At 40.0% G+C, this 21122-nt stretch overlaps 1 protein-coding gene across 1 annotated transcript in view; it reads right to left on the reverse strand.

Moving 5' to 3' along the window:
• SHPRH (SNF2 histone linker PHD RING helicase) overlaps nucleotides 1-21122 on the reverse strand; it is a 66825-nt gene that overhangs the window by 27266 nt on the left and 18437 nt on the right. The window contains exons 7-18 of the mRNA XM_018557359.1: nucleotides 20702-20852; nucleotides 17740-17827; nucleotides 16594-16850; nucleotides 14131-14739; nucleotides 12652-12903; nucleotides 11514-11592; nucleotides 10662-10825; nucleotides 7834-8090; nucleotides 6653-6774; nucleotides 3322-3410; nucleotides 2443-2535; nucleotides 1651-1758 (exon numbers count right to left, since the gene is read on the reverse strand). Of these exons, the coding sequence (XP_018412861.1) occupies nucleotides 1651-1758; nucleotides 2443-2535; nucleotides 3322-3410; nucleotides 6653-6774; nucleotides 7834-8090; nucleotides 10662-10825; nucleotides 11514-11592; nucleotides 12652-12903; nucleotides 14131-14739; nucleotides 16594-16850; nucleotides 17740-17827; nucleotides 20702-20852 (2269 nt within the window). The remainder of the gene's footprint in view (nucleotides 1-1650; nucleotides 1759-2442; nucleotides 2536-3321; nucleotides 3411-6652; nucleotides 6775-7833; nucleotides 8091-10661; nucleotides 10826-11513; nucleotides 11593-12651; nucleotides 12904-14130; nucleotides 14740-16593; nucleotides 16851-17739; nucleotides 17828-20701; nucleotides 20853-21122) is intronic.

Genomic DNA, 21122 nt, shown 5'->3' on the forward strand with positions numbered 1-21122 from the left:
TTCTTGCCTCGGGCACAAAAGCAGCTGGCTACGGCTATGCTCCCGCGGTGCTAGTGCAGCTGAATGTGTGAGATGCTACAGATGGAAAGGGGCAGGACACCTCTCCTCATGTGCAACGTCGGCCACACGAGCACCACGGGAGGACAGGACGTAGTGGAATGTAAGCCGGCTGACTCCCGGGAGGGAGTGTGGGGTTGTATTGAAGTCAATGGCACCGCAGCCATGCCAATCGCCAACAGTGCAATCGTCTGCACCCGGAACGCTGGCACATTAGTGCCTGCATTCCGTTCCAGTGCGATCTGCAAAAATAGTGCTTGCAGCATTTTTGCGGATCGCACTGGACTAGAACGCAGGCACATTAGTGCAGGTGATCGCACTGTGGGCAAGGGGCCTGCCAGCGGTGCCTGACTGAGGTGCCATTGACTTCAATGCACCGCCACGCCCCCTCCCGCCCCTGAATGCAGATGTTTTTTCGTTGGTAGCTCTCATTGAGCTCGTCGTTTGAAAAGCAGATCTCCAGACGAAAATGGTGGGCGCCCCTGTACTAGAGAATCAGAATGGCGTCACTGCTGCACTTACCTCTAATTATCAGTAGTTCAGAACTGCCCAAGTAAAGAAATATAAGGTTTTTTAGAACTCAGTATTAAAAGTGTAATCCTCAAACCTTATCGTAAAACAATGGAAGTTGACCTTTAATACTACAGCTTTCAAACACAGATTTGGTCAATGCAAAGAAATTAGTTCAGGGTTACAGGCACCTATTTCTTGCAGATACAAGGAAGGTGCAAATAGATCTAAAAGGATTCCTTCCTGTACACAGCAATGGAACTACACGGTCTCTGTTTCTCCTTCACTGCTCTCTTATTGTTGAAATTTCCTCCGCAAGAAATTCCCAAGATAGAACATCTTAAAAGTTTTGAATGAAAATATTCAGAAATGAAAAAGCAATGGGCATGGGTAGAGCAATGACATTTCTCTAAAATTTCAGTTTAAAATAATTGCTCCCTAGAAAATTTTTCAGACAGTAAGGTAAAGTGCCCTCAAACTGTGATGCTTCCTCCATCATGCTTCATGGCTAGAGTGAAAATGTGCTTTGCACTTCAAATGCAGTGTTGCATGTGTCTGGCAAAGAGTTATTTTGCATTCCACATAATTTTTTTTTTTTACCATGAAAGGTTGTGGAAGTGTGAATCCAAGAACACATTTCCTCCTCCCTATTCATATTCGATGTTACTGGCAGGTTCAAGAGATTTTTGCAGGTACATGTTCACCTATTCTTAATAAGAGTTTAAGCACTAAAGAAGTTAATTGCAACAGACCTTGCTTAAAAACAGAACATCTGTCAATGACCAAACATTGCGTGCCTTTTTAATAGGGTAAGGCACCATCAAACCATACCTGAAATCTCACCTTGGTGAATTGAATAGTTGAGTCCAATCACCTGCTTTAAAATTGTAATATTCTAGAGTTTCACATACTTTGTTAAATCAAAAATCTCAACTGTTCAGAATGATGTGAGCTATTATGAATGATTGGCAAAGTCTTGGCAGGCCCACTCAGCCTACTGTCCTACAACTCAAATAGATTAAAAATGTTCATAAAGAAAAAAAAACTTATGCAATACCAAGAAGTTGCTATAAAAACACTTACCTTTCGTTGTAGCTCTCTTAAATTTTGTAGGATTGGTTGCAAAGCTTGGTGAGCTTCAGACACTTCGGCATTAGATTTGGTCATGTAGTGTTCTTTAAGCTGTTTTATCTACAATAGCAAATATAAAATCTGTACTAGTTTTGCTTATGCATAATACACAAGAAGACCTGATCAGACAATTGACCTATGATGTCATGTGACAAAGTAATTATGAAACGGTTTAGTCTATCCTACAGTTTAATGTTTGGCATAGAGTGCAAAGTCCAAACTTGGATGATGGGAAGGGCATGTGGAAGAAAATGGGAGCACATCAGTCAAATGATATCAGGACGGTGACCAGAATTGCCAATTTACTTCTCAGTGAAAGAGCATTACGATGTATTCTGAGTAATTTTTTTTACAACAAATTCACAGAGAGTATAGGGCTAGGTTTTGTAAAGACAATTAATAACAAGACTATTGCAGAGTATATTATGACTGCATATTATTATTATTGCACCGGTATGTTATTTGTTAACATAGATATGCATAGTAGTGGATGTTCACAATGGAGTTATGGAGTACAAACAGTCTTTTATATATAAACTATTGATTAGATTATTTTCATGATATAATAAATGGCTACAAAGTTAATTGCATATTAGATTATAGGTAAGAGGTTAACAGTATTGGAAAAGCAGAAAAGCAAATGTCTATGTTCAAAGATCTTGCAAGGTTTGGGAAGCTTTTACAAAATTCAACCAACTAACAACCGCAGATTATTTCTAATTACAGTACAAAATAAATGTCAACCTCTTCTTCCAGTTTGTGATCTCTAAGTGTTGGTGGGATCCCAGGGTGCTTTGCTGTCAGCAGTTCCAACAGGTTGTGGGTAGAATGCAGCCTCTAAAAGTAAATCACCAATATAAATACTTTTAGCCAAGAAGCAAAATCATGTATATCTGCTTTTTAATCATCCTTTCTGAACAAATTAGAGTGCCAAATGAGATAGAAATAGTGATGTACCATTATTTTCGTATTAAACTGTGTACAAATGCTGCTAAATACAGTGTCAAAATGGAGCATTACTAGGAGTCAAATAACTAAAATATTCTCAGTATAAGGGTGCTCATACATGGCCTGACTCATTGTGATGTGATTTTTGTCATATTACCTGTGACAAAAATCAGTACTTTTGACCCTTTGGGATTTACCTAGAACCAAAAACAAGTACAGTCCACCAACTCAAACAATCATCACACAGAGATCTTCCCTTTACTATAGAGAAAGGATAGAAGTGGTGATTGTTTCACCCACTTCAGTTTGTCAGTTTACTTGCGGAGATGATCACAGGTAGGTAGCTGGCAGGTTTGGGGGCAAGCAAATGTCTCATTATCCATCATTCTCTGGAAGACATTTTGCCTTGTATTACCCTTGTAAGGCCACCCTTTAATTCTTGGAAAGCACTGCCTTTTAACAATGGACAAAACATTTCTGCAGAAAACCTATACGAAACATTCATGTGGGCTAGCAATACGCTGGTACCTCCCAGGTCTCAGATAAAAGAATTCAGGTACACAATGAAGAGCAGCACTGGGCACATGAGTCAATGTGTTTTTCATAAAGTACAAAACAGGAAAAATACATGGTCAGGTTTTACCTCACTAGATTTGTTTTTCCAGCTATACTTACTTGTAAAGAGTCAGTTTTCAGTTTCTCTTTGTGTTCTTCTGACGACCTCAATACTTCTCTATATAATTCTGTAGCCAATGTGTACTCACCTGCATGTAAAAAATGAAACTTATGAAAATAAAGGAGAGAAGAACCATATCAAGTGGTATTGCCTAAGTAGACTTTATCCACACCCCAAGTAAAAGTAGCAAACAGAGCATAGCTAAAGGAAGGATATTAAAACTCCTGACCTCCTTGACAACTCACGCTGAACTATTGTATATTCACCTTTTTAGGCAAAGAGAAGAAACAAGCTCAGTAAGTTATTTTACTATCTCCAAATAGTAGTAATATGTCACCCAAGCATCTATTTGATACATGGTCATTCTAAGAAAATAGGGGGGGTTCTTGTGCTCAACATAAAATCCTTTCCTCCAGTAGTTCATTGTAGGACACCACAAACAGTAGGATGTTGGATACTAATACTAAAGCAAAAGGGCACTGTTCCTCACATATGGACTATGGGGGAAAAAAAGAACTTTATTGCAACTACATGTTGCAATCTGTCCAGCAGGAGCTGTGGAATACTTCTTCCTGCCACATGACTCTTTTTTACTTGTATGGACTTTGCCAGATGACCGTTAAGGAGGTAGGATCAGGGCAGGAAAAAAGCAACCCCTATATAAATAAGGGTCTTTTTAAAGGTGCAAAACACAAAAGGCAGCTAGATGTGCTGAATTTTCAAACTCTAGAGTTTAGGAGAGTAAGGGGTTAGCAGAAACAAGGCAACGTTTGCCCTTTTTGGGAGAGAAGACAGAACACTGAGGCTGTCCAAGAGTGCTCTCAGAAAAACAACTGCACTATTATTATTATTACATAGTATTTATATAGCGCCAACAGTTTGCGCAGCGCTTTACAATGTAAGGAAGACATTACAATTACAATACAATTCAAGACAGGATGGTAGGGAGGGCCCTGCCCCTGAGGGCTTACAATCTGAAAGAGGAGGGGGAAATGATACATGAGGAGATAGCTAGCTCCACTAGAAGGGATGCATGTCCTAGGTTCTTCCATGAGCAGGATACCTGAGTGCCTATAAGGAGGACTCGGTGAAGGAGCAATGGGTGACTCAGGAGTGCTGCAGCTGATTGGGCTAGGAGCAAGCATTTAGGAAAGATCCTAGCTGAAATGTAGGATGAACTTTTACTCCACGTCCGAAAGCATGATATGCGCAGCCAAAGATTTTTGGTCTTTCTTGCATGCTGTCAGTTTCACTGGGTTACCATTCCATTAAACAACACAGGAGTCACAAGTCTTCATTATTCTCTGTTATAAAAGTTGCTGGGAATATAATTAGCACAGACATTGAAGTCCTTAACGCAACAGGTGCAGACAGGGCACAAACCCTACTAAGTCTTCGAAATGATAGATCAGATGCAAGTCGCTAGATATGTTGTGGGGTATACATTGTATTATAGGTTCTCCTTTAATTTTAAATCCTACATTTATGCTTAGCCCAGATGGGTGGAGTGGGGACTAAATAGGCAGCAAGAGCAGGCTGCCGACAGCATTACCATTTTACTTTAGCTTTTGGTCCTTCAGTGCTGCCAACAATCTGATCCTACTGTCTTTTAAGCACCACCCTTCACAACAGGTTAATTTTAAAAGATGCAAAAAAAACAAACAAATATTTTAAATAAAATACAAAGAATTGAATATACTGTTTTATGGAGTTCACTTACAATTTCCACTAAGGTGGTACATGCAGAGGTTAAAGGTGGCATTTTTTTCCTGTTAAACTCTTTATACTCCTCTACTACAATGTTTTATTATTATTATTATTATAAAAGATACTTTAGACCTTGAAACTAGCAAATAAGAGCATATTCACCAGTAACAGTCATTGCAAGCACCCTTGAATCATTTTCTGTCACTTGCTACAGCAAAAGCAATAGACTAGGTGCACAAACAAGAAGGAATATATTTTTAAGGTAACATTTACAATTAAGACTTTAACACTATTTGTTTAACCACTTAAAAGACCGGGGTGTTAAACCCCCTTCCTGGCCACGCCATTTTTTCAGTACAGCGCTGAGGTACTTTGGCTGACATTTATTCAATCATGCAACGCTGTACTGAAATTAAATTTATACCTTTTTTGGGGGGACAGATAGAGCTTTCTTTTGGTGGTATTTAATCACCACTGGGGTTTTTATTTTAACTATATAACAAAAAAGTACCCCGAATTTCGAAAAAAAAAATATTTCCCTATGAAATGTTATGAAACATTTATTATCACCCCAATTGTTTGGTAAATATAAAAGACGGGGTCACGTCGGGTAAATAGACACCAAACATGTCAAGCCTTAAAATTGTGCGCGCCCACAAAATAGACCACACCCAAAATTGGCCATAGGCGACGCTTTAAAAACTTTTACCGCTCATAAGTTTAGTGTTATCAGTAATTAATGGCCCTAAAATCATTGCTCAAACTCCGACGTTCGTGGTGATATGTAACATGTGCGGCACACAATCGTCATTTTCACACGTAGGTGCACCCGGCACATGTTTTGCGTGTGTATGGGGGGCGGGGGACTTTTTAAAAAAAATTTGTGAATATTTGTTTAAGCTTTATTTTTTTTATGCTTTAATTTTTTTTAAACTTTTTTTTTTTTTGCTTAACTTTATTGCTATCACATAGGGGGGCAAAGAAACCCCCTATGTGATAGCCAATTCACATAACAGGTCCTCTTTATGGAGACATCAGGGGTCTCTAAGACCCCTAAATGTCACCTGGGGACCACCAGAGAAGCTGATGAAGCAGAGATCTGCTTCAGCAGCTTCTCACCGGCATCTGTCGGAGAGTGACACTGAATGCCGAAATAATATACATCACTTCCTGCATTTAGTGACCGGAGAGGAGATCAGAGGGAGTTGTGTACCGAGCTCCCTTTGATCTCCACTGACAGAGTCGCTGTGCCGGTCCCAGCCGCACCGGGCATAGCGGTTCTCGGGAACAGCAACGGCGCACACCCGCACCTACTACAATCGATCTGGGGAGTCTCTAGAGACGCCCGATCGCTTGATTGTAAACAGCCATCGCTGGATGTTTACATTTCTGACAGTTTCCCCACTCGTGTGCGCGCCCGGGGGGAGGGGAATGACGTCTTAAGACGCCCTCCTGCTCCCATAAGGTAGGTGGTTAAGCAGATGTATAGGATAACATTTGTCCGTCTCTGATATCACCACAAAGTCCAATATTCCAAAATCTAAAATATTTTAATATGCAAGTTTACGCATTATAACTAGTAAGGTAATAGATAACTTCCAATTCCCTGTTCAAACACATCACCTTTAATGATGTGGATTCCAGCCAGACCATTAAAAGCACAAACGAGCTGACGATGGGCCTCTTCACACTCGGTACGACATTTCTTCTGCAGAGATGTCAGCAACTCTTCCATTGTCATTGTGCTGGAACACAAAGTAAGTCACAGTCCTACTTTGCATTATGTATTCTATTGCTCAAAGATGGTTTCATGTGTATATTATAGTCTAACTTGTAGCATATGAACTTCTTTCAAGCTTTTTACACTTTTATGTTATTAGTGTTTAGTAAAAATCATACATTATGATTATATTATATATTCAACACACTGGTATGCATTGCTGCCCAATCATACAATATTTGACATTTTACTTGGCCTCACTAAACCTAATTATGAGGACAGAGACAAAATTGAAGCCGATTGCGAAGGGGGAGAGAGAGGGGATGAGAGAGGGAGAGAAAGGGGAAGAGGAAGGGGGAGAGAGAGACAGAATCTGAGGGAATAATAAAAAGAAAAAGCATATGGTGATCATGGACCATGAGGAAAGAAAGGGAGACGCAATGGCAGCTAGTTGTGGACCAAAGAAGCAGAGAGCAGGCAACATAGAAGCTGTTTTTGTCAAAGAGTGAGGGGAGAGAAGAGCAACAACTGACCATAGAACATGGAGGGAGAATGAGAAGGCAGAGTAAAAGCTGACTAGGGAGGAAATGGAGAGGAGTGTGAGTTGATTAAGTACTTGGGGGAGTGATAGAGAGAAGGCAGATAATATGTGATCATGACTAGGGGAGGAGGGATAAGAAAGTGGGATCTGATCTTGGAAAATGGAGCGAGAAGGCCTAGTGTAGTCTGAAAATGAATTATAGGGAGGTAGAGTGGGGCTGAGTATGGCTGTGGGGGAAAGGAAATGATGATTGGCTGAAGAAATTGGGTGGTGGAGGGTAGCAATAGCGGATAATATTCCACTGAGAGAGGATGCAAAAGAGAAAATATAGTTTAAGAGTGGAGAGAGAGAGAGAAGTCTGAGGGGGAGCAGATGGCTATTCAGATCTGGGCTCTACACTATGAACTAATAATTCACAGGGGACGGTGGCACAATCTCCAGGGCAAAGAGGAAATATTCTGTATATTTCTATAAAAACAAACACATGTATACACACACATTTAAACAACAGAACTATGGGTATGTAAGGGATAGGTCTGTTACCTCTTCTGTAATGGTAAAAACTCTCCACGGACAGCCTGCGGATGGCAACAGGCCTGCCTCAATCTCAGCAGGGGATACAAGATGGAGGACACAGTTCTTCTGTCCAAGCTACTCAGCTTGAGAGACCAATCTGAGATTTTGCGTAATTTAGCGATGGCATCCTGACAGCATACTTCATGCTGTCTGTGGTAGAAATGTCTTTCCACTGGGGAGAAATGCAGCCAATGAACATCTTCTGTTTGCTCTGGGATTTGAATCTGGGGATAAACAGAAATATATCAATTGGTGCAATGTTTGTTCTAGTGCCGTGAAGCAGATAAAATGAAACATAATAACATGAGAAGTGTTCTCAGAGTGTTATCTACTTGTACCATATGCTGCATCCCTTTCTATCCTTCTACAACCTAAACCTATGTCTAAACAAATGTTTAATTTTACACATGCAACAGCTGTATAATTAATTCTATGGGGTCTATTCACAAAAGAGTGAAGAGTTTGGAGAAGGCAGGAGAAGTGACCAATCTAGGACAACATAGCTGAACTGGAAAGTGAGCTGAATTAGAAAATGTTTCCAAATCAGCTATTTTGGCCTAGATTGTTCACTTCTCCTGCCTTCTCCAAACTCTTCACCCTTTTGTGAATACACCCCTATGTTGACATGGGAAACAAGTTGCCATCTTCCATATGATGGTATATAAAATAAATGTGAGTATATATACAGGTATGATTTTTGCCAGCACATTTACTGTGTAACAGCAAGCTCATCCAGGTTCTGAAAATTTAGCTCAGACACAATCTAGAGATGACAGCTAAACCCATGATCTCGTGTCTGTGGGACCAATGCTACATTATTACTCTCAGGAAAAGCAAACTTGTAGCTACTAACAGAAGTAAAGCAGCCAATACCGTGTTTCCCCGAAAATAAGACACTGCCTTGTATTTTTTTTCCCCTGAAAAAATACACTAGGTCTTATTTTCGGGGGATGTCTTATTTCGGGGGAGAAAAAGGGGAGTGAAAAAATACTGGTCACACACAGTGTCACAGTACCTGCAGGCTGCAGCTGTCCTGGAGCTCTCCTCTCTGATGCCATCCAGGGAGCCACCTCGTAGCATGGACCTCCAGTCAGAAGTTCCCTCACCGCACCTGACCTCACTCCGACCCCACTGGCCATGCGAGCTGTGCCTGCTGGGAACTGTAGCTTTCAGCGGCAGCTCTCTATGTACCGTAAAAGCTGAGGCAGACAGGTGAGTGTGCAGGCAGGCGGGAGCTGAATGTTACTCCCGGACCCCTGGCTTGCTGCTTGGATGCAGCAATACATTTGCGCTCCTGTGGAACCCTGGTACGCCTTCTGGCTTCCTCGGGGGTGCCTCAAAATTTTGTGGTAGTGGGACTGTGATGTGAAGGGGGAATAAAGACTGATGTGAAGGGGGCGCTCCTAATGTAAAGGTAGGCTACTAATGTGAAAGGGGGGCTACTGATTCAAATGGAGACTCTGATGTAAAGGGGAGATTTTAACTTGAAGGCAGCACTTTGATGTGAAGGGGGGAACCCACTGTTTTGTGTTTTTGCGTGGGGTGCTCCTTAAAATCTATGACATTACAGACTGGGGTACCTCGAGATTTTGCATACTTTTAGAGGGTGACGTGACTGAAAAAGGGTTCAGAAACACTGAATTAGGGAAACCATTTACCAAAGCTACTACCTCAATGACCTAAGTACACCAGGAACCTCAGAAAGTATAATTTTGGTTTCTGCATAGCTGCCTGTTGTCTACTCTGCTCCAACACTAGTATTCAAACACAATACCAATTGTCATCACTTGCTTAAGGCAGAACAAGCTAGATTTCTGCTTAAAGTGACTCTATTACTCCAATGGCCTGGTGTGAATGGGCCATAAAACAGAAAGCAAGTAGCAGGTTAAAAGTGAAATGGAGCTAAAAAAGTGAATATATGCTGTATATGGAACATTAAAAAATTTAAATCATGCCCTGAAAATGTATCTTCTGTCTTAAATTCCTCTTAAAGAATAGTAGTGCACTTCCTGGTAGTAGTATTGGTAACAGCAGTGATATGTAAGGGTGCCTAGGCACTCCTGTACCTACAGCTTCATAACTATATATCTGCAGTGTGACATCTAAAGCACTGCTGCCTCTGGCTGCTAATCCTGAGAGATTTTGGCGTGTCAATACTGTACTGCCCACTGTTCTCCTTGATGGAGGCTCTGACATGAAGAAGCAAAACCCTAACGATACCAAGATGGCTGCCTGCACATAAAGACACAGAGCAGAACGAGGCTTGGTAAGTCACTAATGGGGAATGATTACTTCACAGAGACCACACGTAATACCAGTGACTAGTCCTTTGCCCTCCACCTACCCTTTCTTGGGTATAACTCCCAGATATACCTGCTGATTCTACAACTGCTGATTCTACAGCCGAATGTTGGACATTCTGAAGAGGCAAAGCACTGGCTCTTCCAGATATTGTGGTGGTTGTGTCCGCTCCTTCCCGCCCCCCACATTACTGTTTCCACACCATATGATGGGGTACACATGAGGGGCAAATAACGACAAGGATTTTTAATGGACGATAAATAATTTGCAAAGTGATTACTATAATATAGTATAATGATTGTCAGGCTACTGAGAAAGCCTAACAAACATTTACTGATAAGTCTGCTGTAATAAAATATGGGACAAACTGAAGTTTAAAAATACTAATGGAACCATGGTATCCAACAGGACAAATTACACCACTAAAATAAACATATATTTTAATATATTCACACAAATGTTGATTCTGTTCTTAAGATATAATATTTATTTACCTGGTCAATTACATCCTTTTTCGCAGATCTCCACATTATATTGGCTACGACACGGTATAATGGTAGAGGATCCTTTCGGCAATATGGCTTGTAGAGAAGCTGGTCCCACCAGTGTTTCACCCAGAATGGGTCCACTCCAAGGAATAATACGAGCCCAAACAAATCTGGAAGTCAAATGTTTATTAGAAGGAATATAGTTAGAATTACTTGCACGTAAAACCACTGCCACTTCTCCCCAATTTTCCCACTATGATTCCATAACTAAGTGCAACACCTGTGATAAAAGAAACACGTGTGGTGCATACTTCAATGCAAGGGAAATCTATACTAATTTCAAAAGACGAGTATATTGCACTCAATGAGCACTTTAAAAAAAAAAAATATAGATATAGTCCCCAAAATTCTCCTCTCAAAATATAAAGTACAATGTTTGCCACCACCAACAAAAACCAGCTAAACCCAGGATACCCCCACACTCAATCAGCACACGCACTCTGAGAAAGAGCCCCTCTTAAAAGGCAATAGTGCATCCTCTCCTTCCAACATATATGTAAATTTGGGCTGATGTAACTGACTCACATTGAATGTATTGTATAATCTAGCTTGATGTTTGAAAATCTATTTAAAGATAGCCACATGTGATGCTAAGGTAACCCCTAGATTGTGTAACTTTGCACAAGGTTCCCTCACATGGCTAAACAGTTCTAAAAGATCTTAATGAGTGTCAACACACACAGTACGTTTGCCTGGCTGTATAAATGTAGTAGTCTGCCTCCATCTGCGTCATTAATGGAATTTGGATGCACAGCAGTGTTTACAGCAAGCGTTTCTTCTAAATATAGCATCGTTTACCTTCCAATCCTCTTTGCACTGGGGTACCACTCACACACCATCTATTAATCCCAGTTAGACGCAAGGCCATTTCAGCAGCCTGTAAACAAAAAATCAGTTAGGGCAGGGCTCAAAATGTCAGGTCCTGAGCTACTAGCCAGGCCTTCAAAGTTACTCGCCACCAGTTGCCCTGCATAACACAAACAAACACACACAGGGCACAATGCGCACACAGCACAACACACATACAGCCACAGCACAACGCACAGGGCATTACACATACAGCCACAGCACAACGCACAGATTATTTAAAATAATTTTTTACATTTTTTTATTATACATTTTTTATTTATTTATTTTTTTACTGTTGGGGGGGGGGGCTTCGGGGAAATATTTACTGATCTCCCACTCTGCCACGCACAGAGCCGCTGTCATCCTGAAACTGACAGGATGACAGCGGCTCCGATCTCCAACCCGCTCGGCCATCCTGACAGCTGCGGGCGCAGCTTCTCTCCCCCTCACCGCTCCGCCATCCTGACAGCAGATGGTGCTCCCTCCTGCGCCCCCCTGCTTAGACGGACGGACGAGGGAGCGCTGTCATCAGGTCGGTGAACAGGACAGAAGCCGCCCCGAGGAGGCTTCATTTCCACTCGCCCCCACGCAACTTTCACTCGCAAATTGCGAGGGGACGAGTGGAAATTTTGAGCCCTGAGTTAGGGTTTAAGTTAGGCATAGCAGATTTGACTCTGTGCCACATATATACCTACATTGCTCATTATTTCTATTGGCAGAAGAAAATCATGAATGCTCTGACTATACTTGCAGTCTTGTTTGTATTTATGCAAACACTGGTAGCATTACAATGTCTGTCCAAAGACCATAAAGTATCAGATATGCTTGACCCAAGGTGGGTTTGGCCATGGGCACCTTTGCTTAATATTATTACAATGAATATGTATGTACAGTATGTATGTATATGTACATAAACATTTTGAACATAGAAGCAGAGATTAATTTCTTAACATCAATGTCTTTCTACCCAGACTGTAGCTAGCATATTTGGGTATAAAATAAGCAAATGCAGATGTTTAGTAGAAGTGGATTCAGAAGGATTGACAGCCCTCAGTAGCATACTTTGAGGTTATATAGCATAGCCCACCTTTGCTGTTGTGCACTCCACCATCTGTGCTTCATCTAAACAAATCCTCCACCACTCCACAGCAATGAGTGGGCTTGGTATAGCCATGTACCGCTTTTGGTTCCGAAACCTGCGCCCGTCTTTGCTGTTGCTGTGAGGGATGTCCACATAATTTAACTCAGTTCTTAGAACATCATAAGTGGTTATCACCACATCTTGCTCTGCCAACATCTGAGGCTGCAGAAAGCCATGCTTTTTGACACCTTGATAAACCTGGTGAAACACAAAAGTTGAAAATGTCTTACTGACACCTGGAACAGAATAATTGAATGATTATTGTAGCAAGGGTTTCAAGCAGAGCTCCATGAAGTTTTATATACATGGTCAGCCTTCTTATCAGAGATCCATTATGTTCTTAAAAAAATGACAACTATTTCTGTGTGAAAACACTTAGGGGGCTATTTATAAACAATTCAGAGGCATTTGCTCTGTGAATGTTCATTCTGTGCAAATAGAGGCAAAACAATAGTTCTTAGTATATTTTGTCAGGTCAAATGTAATGTGGTACCACATTATGACCCCTAGACAGAGCTGAGGGGTATAGAAAATTAGTATTTATGTTTGTTTTTGCCTCTATTCGCACAGAACGAAAAATTACAGAGACTCGCAGGGCGAATGGCTCTGCAAATTGTTTATACATAGACCTCTTACTGTTTTGGGGGTCATAATCTTCCACAAACTCTGATGGGAAGCTGGCATATTCCAACTCACTAGGTACATACTAGTTCTGGGTTAGTGACAGTACCGTGCTCAGAATTAGACTTCTTATTTTCCACTCCAGGGAATTAGCATGCATGTTGTTAGTCGTATATCAAACAACTTCAACAGATGCTTGCCCAGTTTATTATTGCTCCTTTACCCCTAATTACATCACATCTTATTGACTATTAAATTAATTTCTTTAGAAAGTATATTAGCAGGTTGATGGCTGGGATGAGGCTTAACTATGTACACAAACATGCTTTTATAAGGAGTTATTTTTTATATTTGATATACAGTATGTAGCAGTCATATACAATTGCATAGTGCAGTAACCCATGTTTTCTTTACACTGAGTCACTCTCCTTTCTAGCAAGATGTAGTAGAGCTTCCCTCTATGACACACTGTCCGATTACATTTTATGAAAGTGGCAAAATCTTGTTACAAAACCCTCCAACTTCTAGCAAGGTTTACCCCATATTCATCTCAATGGAAAGGTAGATGCAACATACTAATCTACCACTACCTCTAAATGAAGCAAGTGTAAGAACTGATATTTCTACCTCCTGCCAGCTTGTTTTGTTTTTTCTCTTTCATCATTTACTCTTCAGCCATTAAACAAATCAATAAGCATATTTTGTGACTCTTGTGCAAAAACATTTATAAAAAGACCCCCAAGTGTTGAAAAGCAAAAACCACACAATTAAATATACTTAAGCAGGGCAGTAATGAACTCTCACCATAACTTGTAGAGAGGATGAGCGCACGTGTCGGTTAATTTCATCTACCCACTGGTGGCAAATGGAACTGGGGGAAATTATTATGGTTGCTCCTGTGGGGACTGGCTTCATTGCTACTAGACAGTGTGGGCAATAAAAAGGTATTTTGTCCACATTTCCTCTCTTATAGTTTACACACTCAGCATGCTGCCATAAATGACATTGTAAGCACTGTACTCTGTCCTTTAGGTCAGGATACTGCAGTCCTCCACATATACATTCAAATCGGTAATCCGTGGTATTACTAGGGAAGGTTCTTTGAGGAGACTCGAAGTTCTCATCTACTGTTTTTAGTCCCAGATCAACCGATTCAGGAAAAGCTGTGCTGTCACTAGTGGCTGTAGATGAATCATCCGTTAAAGTACAAGCTTCAAAACCAGAAATTCTTTTTGAGATCCCATTTGTTGTTGAGTTGTGGTGATCATTTTCTGGCCTATTGTCTCTGTTTAGAGCACAGTAGTCATGATCCTTTGACATCATATTTACATCAGAAGCAGTCTCAGAAAGCTCTTTATTGTTTTCTCTGAGATGATTTCGATTGTGCTGTGTTCTGCTGGAGGATCTTCTTCTCTAAACATGTTAAAAAGAAACAAACAAAAAAACTGAAAAACAAATATATAGTTACTGTATAAATGGCAACATGCTATTTTGAGATGGATAGGCATTTGGGTCAAATGAGACCACTGTAAATGCCTAAAGCAACATTGTCAGGGTAAAAAAAAAAAAAAGATGCATTGCAAAAGAATAGCTCTTATACTCACTCCCCACTGGCCTTTGTCTCCTACCTTTCAGTGCTACAGGTTATGTCAGGTCTCTTTGGAATGCAACACATCTGGGAGTGTCGAATGTCATCGCTGAAAGTCGTTTTTCCATCCTCCAACCCTTATGTCACTCTCGGGGTGACACAAGATTCTGATACTACCAGATGTGCCGAATGCCAAAGAGACAATGAAGGCTTCATTCTTTGAACGGGGGGGGGAAGTAGGAGAGCTATTGGCTTGCAAGTCCCCTTTGGATATTTTTTACAATGTCATGGTAGCTTTACCCCTATTCTAGTAACCATCCCACAGACCAGACTGAGGAGCAAGAAAGAAACTACATACCGTAGAATCAATTTATCAAATACTCAAAATCCTTTAAGAGAGTTGATGCAGAAATGCAAAGAGCACCGTGCTCAAACACAGGTCTCTTTTTTACTTTGCACGAACAAAGTCTGCTATTGCCGATTGACTTTCTTTGTGTTCTACATTGCACCACATTGGCTGCAGACTGTAAATTAATGTCGACAAGATAGATATTTTTGCTGAAGAAAATGAACATCCTGAGACAACAGCACAAGCCGAACTATGTGTGATGCCCAGTACAAAGCTAGGAATCCATAAGGCTGCAAGTACAGTATACAGTATCTCATGAAAATTACAATTTGCCAAGTCTTGTATGAAGAATAACAAGTTCTTAAACATAAAGTGCCAATATTAAAAGCCATATTTAATGGCGAAAATAAAAAACAGAAGGTCTACGTATCTTACGAACTACTGTTTGGGCACCTGTAAGGACTCTTCCTTCCAGCTCTTGGGGTTAACTTAATAAATAGATAAGAAAAATAAACTGGTTTAAACAGGCTACACCAATGTGTTGCACTTTGTAAAAGTCCTGTATGGTCTGTTTTATTATTTAAATCAATTATATTGAACATATTGCTCACTGTAACTAAAACAAGTCAAGATAGTGTGTGTTAGCACATGGATTTGCATGCAAAAGTAGCTTTAGACTATTACCAATTGCTTATTTGGCTTTAACCCTTTCGCTGCCAAGGACGTACGTCGTACGGAGCTACAAAAGTGCTTCCAGCTGGCCAGCTCAGTACGTCGTACGGACCTGGCATTTACAGTTCTACTATAAGCTGATGGTCGCTTTAGTGACAGCTAGCTCCGCCAAACTTTTTCTATTGCACGGGACCAGTTTTCATTAAAATGAGAGCTTGTCGGAACCGGCGGTCATATCAAAGCCGGCTCCGACAAGCTCTCATGACAGTCCAGGGCGCCTGGTTACTAGGTAACCAGGAGATGCTGAACTGTCATTGCACACTGAGAACCCGGCGGAGCCGCTGGGATAAAAGTCAAATCTTGATATTAATTCCTCAGGTTCTCTTTGTTGTTACAAATACAAATAAATTGCCGTGCAACCCTCCAAACACTTGCTTCTTTGTCACCACCCACCACCACTTCTACCTCTAAGTTGCAGACAGGGGTGGGTTGTGATCAGGAAGAGGTGGTTAATCAATGTTTCTGCTTTACACAGAGCCCACCCTTAAATAAAAGACTTAGAGATCAAAGTCCTCAACAAAAAGTGAAAAAAGTAAAGTTCATATAAATTCATATATACTGTATATACACACTTTAGTATATATCCAGGAATTCTTACCAGTGTTTGTTGTTTATCTTGTGTCATCTGTTCTTTGTAATTAACCCCCAGCTTAAAAGACCCTTGAAGTCCACGTCCTTTAACCTGCTCCACAATCTTTTTTGATAGCAATTTTTCCAAAGTCTTTTTAAGTAGCCGACGGTTTCTCTGCATGTCATAACTATATACAGAGCTTACATATTTAAGAATGCCGATGACAGACACACCTTTGCTTACGCTCATTTCCTTAATCGCTGCTAGAATCATAACTTGCAAACCTGTAGAGGCAAAAAGATCTTTCAACTACAATAGCTTGACAAACAATTACAATGCATTTTGGTTTTGGGGACAATTTATAAATTATGTGAATATAATAAACATGAAGAGCAAAAAACAAATGGGTTGACTGTAAACTATGCATTAAAGAGCCACTAAACCATTATTAAAAGCTGAATCAAATAAAGGAGGCTATGATTAACAAAGTCAAACATATGTATGTAAAAGCATTAATGCCTACATACAAATTTGAGTAATACTGTACCACAGGGGTCAACATTTCAAGTCCTGAGCTACTAGCCCTGCTTTAAAAGGCCGAAAAGGAAGGGAGATAGACCAGCAGGAGCAGCTGCTCCCACGAGTCAGGTACTGACTCAAGCCTGACTGAATTTCCACTCGCCTGCACTGCATTTCCACTCGCCAAATGCGAGCAGGCGAGTGGAAATTTTGAGCCCTGCTGTACCATATTAATAATTGTAGTACACGAACACACTGTATATTGCCACTAAGTATTTCTAACTATTTGTTAAAGTGACAGGAAAGCTGTGCTGACCATAAATGCTCATGTGAATGGACATGGGAGCAGTGGAAAGCTGCAAACAAGATGGCAATGCCAGCTCATCAAGAAGAAATAACAGAAAACTCAGTAGCCTTTTTTTCTCTTCCATCAACCACTGCCCTCAAACAGGAGCCAATGGTTGGGGGTCTTCCATAAGAGATTTTCACTTGATCTTCCCCAACATTTTATGTGTTTAAAGGGTACCAGTTGTAATGAATAAATGAATTGGCTTCCTAGCTTTGGGATTTGTCAAATTTTGAAATCCACAGTAATGTATAAAGATCAACACTCCTTAATTAATAAAGAACGTACACAACAAACAACACACTCACTTGGGTAGATTAGCCTGCTATCTCCAGCCTTTCTCTTTTTAGATGTTTCTGCTGGTGGAGTTGGAATAAAATAGTTCACAACTCTTCCCTGAAATAGTTAAAAAATAGTAAACATGATTATCAGAGAAAAAAACCCAAAACATGTTACATTCCTTAAAGACCTTGAAAGTACAGAAAAATACACGTTGATGTGAACATACTCAGCTCCTAAGGGCTTGTTAACACCAGATCTGCATGAGTTCCTGCACACACAGTGCAGTGTGTTATACTGCGTTTTTGCTGCGTTTTTGATGCGTTCCGGGCCGTTTTAGTTTAGAATGGGCTTTCAGTGCGTTCCAGGGTGTTTGCATGCGCTTTTTATGCGTTTGTATGCGTTCCAGAGCAGGTAAAATAGTGTTTGCTGCAGTTTTACATGCTCTGGAACTGAATGCTGCGGTGTGAACTAGAGCCCAAAATACCATTGGAATACTTTGGACGCAGTTTTGATCCGGTCTGTAACTGCTCTGCTCCTGGAACGCGCTTGGTGTGAACAAGGCCTAAGTCCTGTTGTGTGCTGACAACACACAGCATTTTGGACTGAGTGGAGTCAGCCCTCACATTTGTCTTTCGCTAAATTACTCAAACTGTCCACCTACTTTATTCTCCACAACATAAAGGCTAATTGATCTGTAGTTCCAAGATAAGAACTAGGAGGGCTAGTCAGGCTATTTGAGATAACACCGGAGGTGTGCAGAGTTCTGAAATTCTGAAGATCAACATATATTTTTTGCACTTATCAAGCAAATATAACAGAACAATTTTAATGGTATATTTGAAGGGTATTTTCACTTTTGCAGTCATATTTGAGAAAACCCCACTATATATTTGTTATGCGTTTCCATTCACACAGTATACTTTAAAATAATTACATTTTGAAAAATATGTCTTCCCTTTTTTGATGTTTCTTTGAAAAAGGCCTTTGGACAGACTGCAAGCTAATCTGACAATTTTAAAAGTGAGCCTGCCCCCAAGAGATAGGGGCACAGACTGCATTTTCTCTCAATAACATTCAATGTTACTATATATTTAACCCTTTGTTAAGGCTGAGAGTGGCCAAATCTAGTTTACAACTAATAATGGGATCTGCCAGCACAGCAGAGACAGGGTTATGGCAAAGATTAACTCCCAGCTCTCTTAAGTCCCCTATCTTGAAATGACAGAGAATGGAGAGAATACTTACAAACATCTTTTTATATTATTTTAATGTTGTGCTATCTGAATGGGAACATGTGACACATATAAAATTGCTGTTTTCTCAATTTGTCTGCAAAAGTAGAAATACACTTTAACAGACCAAAGGGAACAAATAGGAGGAGATCATTGTAAGTGTTTACATGTACTTTAAATTCTACTGATTTATGTGGGTTTAATAAAGGAGACAAGATTATTTTTTTCAAATGAAATAAATCATGTTCTAAGCTACACATACAAATACTCTTACAAAGGGGTCCACTTTTCTCTAGCACGTTAGAATGCTGTGAATGAGCCAAGGTATCATTGTCTTGCAGCTATAAGCAGCATATCCATACACTTAGAAAAGGCAACAAATGCTGCAACAGAATGACAAGTGGTGATCTAACAGCTTAAGGACTGGAAAAATCATTTTTTTTTTACAAAGCATTTCTTGGTTTGTACATCTCATGTACACCTGGACATATGTTCAATCACGTTAAAAAAACAAACACGTTTTCTGAACTCTTAAGATACAGTCCTTTGTGGTTAAAAAAAAATAAAAAATAGTGCATGCAAGATTTTTTTTTTTAACCGCACTACAATGTATGGTATTGTGGTACCGTGCGTTGCGGCACATTCGAGTGAATTGCGGACGTGAGGTGTGTTTGGGGTGCCATTCAAATTATGTGCAAAATGAAACTGGCAATCAGAATTCTGATCTGTCTTTCATAAATGGAAATATGAATAGTTCTTATAAATAAATGCACTTTGCACATTACTATTATTGCTTTTTGCAGTGTTAACTAAACAAGCCCAGCTGCTTATCTTTTGCAATAATCTAAGGAAAAGGTTAACCAAGCAAGGCTGGTGATGGGTCTTGAGATGTATTAAGTTATGTTTTCAAGCTAAATCTGTTAGCATGTTTAAACAAAAAATGAAGGTGTATTAGCATGCATTTGAATGCAAGTTAAAATACAAAAAAACACATTGTAAATGTCATCAATACCCATGTAAAAGACTCAGAGTGACCACTGAGTAAGGCTACACATAGAAAGGAATAGAGCCACAGCGCCCATGTGCAGAATGATGAGGAGCTGGCCAAGTCTATGGTATCATCATTTTGGAAAGGACAAAAAACCATTGCGGTCCTTATCAAAATGGTGACCACAAAGACAGGTTCATGCCAGTTGCTGGTACCATCTTGGTTATTTGCCCTCAATAACACTGTGTTCACTCTTCATGCCCAATAAAATAGCATTCTCAAAGGACATGGCTTATGGTTCACTGCGTACCTATAGCTGACACCCTCTTTTTGGAAGACAAAAACTGTTGTTTTCCTCCTCCAAATGGTGCTGATAATAGACATGATAATAGGCGCAAAAAGACATGAGTGTCCTGAGTGCCATTTTGCGAAAGGACAGATGTCCTCCACACTGAGCATCAGGGAGTGGAACTGGAAATAGGGCGGAAAACAAAAAGGTAGTAATTTTTAACGTTTTAGTTGTATTATAACTACGGTATACCGTCTTGCAATCAACTGCTAATAAGCATGCAATTATTATAATTATAACAAAAACTATGCTTTAAACATCACATGACAAAAAAATAACAACAGAAGCAAACTGTGATTACAGTGGTTGATATCAAATCCAAATTAACTCTGCATTATATCAGCGCTACAGTTCAAAATAAATATGCTCTGGGCTTTTAATTTAAACTGCAATATATTAGAGCCCAAAATGCTTTTTACCTCAGGTAACATCAGCAAGTCAGCTTGGAGATCTTTTCTTGGATGACAAAGGATCAAACTCAGAACTTCCACTGTCTTTCCGAGGCCCATTTCATCTGCAAGAATACCTCCAGGCCACACGTAAGAAGCAACGGGGTATTCCTGAATAATACTGGAACACAACAAAATTGAGTAAAAGATGCAGCAGTGTTACAGTGTTAATAGCTAGGGACTGGCTTTTGTCAAATACCACAAGAAACCTAATTGATAAAGATGAATATATTTAGCAGTGAACTGAAATGTAATAACATGAATAAAGTATAAGACTGGCTGCATTTACAGGAACAAAATATACCGTACTTCTTTGACTAATACTTTCTGTGTATACATACAAACACATATATATACAGTATACTGTACATGTACATTATATATATATATA

The sequence above is a fragment of the Nanorana parkeri genome, unplaced genomic scaffold (genome assembly GCF_000935625.1).
Source record: "Nanorana parkeri isolate BGI_ZX_2015 unplaced genomic scaffold, ASM93562v1 scaffold281, whole genome shotgun sequence".
Classification (NCBI taxonomy): domain Eukaryota; kingdom Metazoa; phylum Chordata; class Amphibia; order Anura; family Dicroglossidae; genus Nanorana; species Nanorana parkeri.